This window comes from Lepus europaeus, chromosome 2, assembly GCF_033115175.1.
Source record: "Lepus europaeus isolate LE1 chromosome 2, mLepTim1.pri, whole genome shotgun sequence".
NCBI lineage: Eukaryota > Metazoa > Chordata > Mammalia > Lagomorpha > Leporidae > Lepus > Lepus europaeus.
Genome location: NC_084828.1, coordinates 120,682,935 through 120,686,737, shown reverse-complemented (window position 1 = coordinate 120,686,737; position 3,803 = coordinate 120,682,935). Strand labels below are relative to the sequence as shown.

At 43.2% G+C, this 3,803-nt stretch overlaps 1 protein-coding gene across 1 annotated transcript; it reads right to left on the bottom strand.

The window, feature by feature from the left end:
* Positions 1-2,651: 2,651 nt before the first annotated feature.
* LOC133749109 (transcription factor BTF3-like) lies at positions 2,652-3,490 on the bottom strand. The gene is given in 2 exon segments (XM_062178271.1): positions 2,652-3,292; positions 3,294-3,490. Coding segments are annotated over 2 exon segments (486 nt in total). The 5' UTR covers positions 3,384-3,490; the 3' UTR covers positions 2,652-2,896.
* Between the last annotated feature and the right edge of the window lie 313 nt (positions 3,491-3,803).

The following is a 3,803-nucleotide window of genomic DNA, read 5'->3' as shown; positions in this document are numbered from 1 at the left end:
GAACAGTTGCATCCTATTCACATGATGGTCATGTCGTTAGTCCAAATGCATGAGACCAATGCTTATTGAATCTTTTCAGATCCTTTACAGGAATGCTGTTGGTGCCACACAAGCTTACTTATGTTGCTTTTGACTGCAGTATTTGGGAAGGAAGGCAGGTGTTTGAAGTTTAGGAGCCTGACGCACAGAGAAAGAGTGCCTTGGCCAATGTGGCACATCTCCTTAGGGTTCTGTGTCAGCTATTCCATTGCTGACATTTTGTAGAAGGAAATGAAAATACAGGAGTACTTCACAAAGTTCATAGAAAGTGCAATTAAACAGTAAGTTGGGGGCTGGCATTTTGGCACAGCAGGTTAAGCAGTGCTTGTGCTGCTGACATCTGATATCAGAGCTCTGGTTGAAGTCCGAGCTACTCTTCTTCCAATTCATCTCCCTGGGAAGGCAATAGATTATGGCCCAAGTGCTTTTGTCTCTGCCACCCATATGGGAGACCGAGATGAAGGTCCTTGCTTCTGGCTTTAGATTGCTCAGACCTTGCTGTTGCAGTCATTTGAGGAGTGAGAGATCCTCTCTCTCTCTCTCTCTCTCTCTCTCTCTCTCTCTGTCACTTTGCTTTCAAATAGGCAAATAAATAAATTTGTAAAGTTTATTTGGGTGCAAAAACTTTTGAAACCCATTCATACTGAGATTTCCAACAATTCATGGGAAATGTGTATTATGAAAAAGCTGCCTGGATTTCAAATTCTTGCACCAAAATAAACTTATCTTTTAAGTCCACTCCTCATGAACTTTCTGAAGTATCCTCATATAATGCAGGCTCACACATGCACTGCTTGTACTTAAGTTCTGATAGAAGTTGCTGATGCAACTCAAACCAAACCCTATTTCCAAGACTGCAAAGCACCCCTCTAAGAAAGTCATCACAATTGAGAAGCCTCTTGTTTGCCAAAAGTTATTACAGAATGAGGAAAAATACCAATAGGAGCTAAAATCATACTCAAGGTATGTATTCTGAAAACCAACTTGGAAGAGTGGCAGGGACGTACATTTCTTCAATATGGTGTTTTGAATTTTGAAAGTCATACTTGGGCTTTCCTTTTCACTCCCCTACTTATAAGAAAGTAATTGTTTTGCTAAACTTGTAACTTATTCCACAGATGCTATTGAATTTCCCAATTAATAACTACTACAAAAGCATTCTATCCAGTCTTTTCTTCTTCTGAAAAAAGAGTTTAAATTGTCTGGAATTTTAATTAAATTTTCTAAACGTTATTAACATCAAAGGAATAAAAACCCTTAAGTTTGTCACACAGCATTAAAGTTTAGTAGGAAGAAGTTGCTAATAAGGAAATATGGGGCTTTTTTTTACTGGAAAGCATTTGGAAAAAGTTTCTGGGAAGAAATTGTCACTAGATTTGCTTGTATTCACTATCCATGCTATGACTTTTGTTTCTTAGAAATGGCTAAGTTGTATTGAAAACTCACTTTCATTACATGCTCTGAGTACTACATACCATAGTTTACCTAGCTTAGAAGTCTGTGTGTAAATTCCTTTTGTGAACCCCTTTCTGATGCCTGTTTTCTAGAGAGTCAGTGTTAGCATGTTCTGGCTTCACTAAATTAAACTGTGAGGTAAGAAGGTGCCAACGCAATGGACCGCGTTGCACGGTTTTCTCATCGGGACCTCATGCCCTCTGGAAACCGTCAGCTTGGTTTGCGAGTGACCTTCACAGTTTCTAAGAGTCTGTTTCTCCCTAGTTTCATTTGAACCTCACCAAAATTCAGCTGAAGAAAACAAATGTGCCAACCAGGCTGGTGATCTGCCTGTCACCCCCAGGCTCAGCAGCAGGGCCTGACCCAGAGCCCAGTCTGCCTCTGGCTCTTGATACCACATTCTTTCTCCGGCACAAGGGAGGCAGTGGGTGGGGTCTGAGAGGCCTATTCTCTGTCTTTCCAAGCCAATACACCCAGAGAATCACACAGAGCCAACTGTAGTCTTGCCTGTGCAATGGGATCCAGCCTGAAGATGGGTAGACTTGCATATCATGCGTTATCTGGGGAGCTTTTGGAAGGACGCTGGCCTGGATTCCATGTCCAGAGATGCAGACTAAGCTGCTCTGGAGATAACCTGGGTGTCGGGTTTGTGATAAGCTCTAAGTGATGATCATGTGTTGCGAAGATGTAGAACCCCTGAGAGCGGAAATAATACAGATAATATGGATCAATCAGCCCAGCAAGGGACCATCCCAAGAGGTGTGTCTTACAAAAGACATTGATGGCAGACTAAATAAATTTTTTTAATTAAAGATTTATTTTATTTATTTGAAAATCAGAGTGAGAGAGAGATTGGGAGAGACAGAGGAAGAGATCTTCTATCTGCTGGTTCATTTACCCAGTGGCCTCAATGACCAGGCCTGAGCCAGGCCAAGTTCAGGAACCTGGAACACAATCTGGATCTCCCATATGGTGGCAGGGAACCAAGTACTTGGGCCATCCTCTACTACATTCCCAGGTACATTAGCGCAGAACTGCACTGGGAGTGGAGCAGCTGAGTCTCACTTCAATATGGGATGCTAGTGTCTCAGGCGACAGCTGTGCCACCACACCAGCCCCAAAACATTTTTATTTTATTTTATTATTTTTTTAAAGAAATTTATTAACCTTTGTTTCAAACTTTATTTCCAGGCTTCTTCAGCTTAATTAGCTGCAAAGAATGAAGTGTGTATAAGCAAAAACTGAAAAGAGCTGCACTGTCCAAGGGGCTGGAGCTTAAAAATATTAGAGATCTAGATTTTATCAGATCATAAACAAAATGATTTTAAAAAGCAGTCATAATATAAAACAGCAGCTCCCAGTAACTTCTTCAAGTTTTACTTTCTTCTGAAGTTGACCCCATTCAGTTTGCTTCATTCTTGGAAGCCTCATCAAAATTCTCCACAAGATCTGGAACTTCATCATCATCGTCCTCTCCAGTAGCAAGTGGTGCTTTTCCATCCACAGATTGTTTGGGCAGAGCTTCGGCCAGCCTCCTCCAGCTGGTGAGGCTGTCTGCGCCAAGCTGGTTCAAGATGCCGGGGAGCACTTCTGTCAGCTGCTTTGTCTCAGCGTGGCCTGTGATGGTGAAGGTGTTTGCTGCCAGAGAAGCCTGAACGTTAGGGTTGTTGAAGTGGATCACTGCTCCTTGGTGTGTAAACATATTCACCTCTTCAATACCAGAGATATTGTTTACCCCTACTTTCTTTAGGGAGAACTGAAGTTTTTTATCATCTGCTGTCGCTGTTCTGTGAACCACCCTTCTTTCAACGAGCAGTTCCTTTCCCACCAATGCGCACTTGTGCCTGCAGTTTGGCGAGTTTTTCCTGGTTCATGATAGTTTCTTTCATCTTGTCAGAGCGGAAATGGGGGCGCACGGGGGACTAGGGTTGGTGCTCAGGGGGTCTCGGGCAGACCAGCTGAGATTAAGCGCATACACGCGGGGACGCAAGATGGCAGCTAGCCAAAACATTTTTATTTTTATGGATTTCTTTTCCCGGTGGCAAATGATCCCAGTGTTCCATTTATAGTAATTATAGATTTAAAGAATTATTGAGGGAGTCACATCTCAGCTGGCATATATGTGTGGCCAAAACTATGACAGGGATAATGACTTATGGTTGGGAAACACTGTTTTAGAAGAAGTGATACAGCCGGCGCCGCGGCTCACTAGGCTAATCCTCCGCCTTGCGGCGCCGGCACACCGGGTTCTAGTCCTGGTTGGGGCACCGATCCTGTCCCGGTTGCCCCTCTTCCAGGCCAGCTCTCTG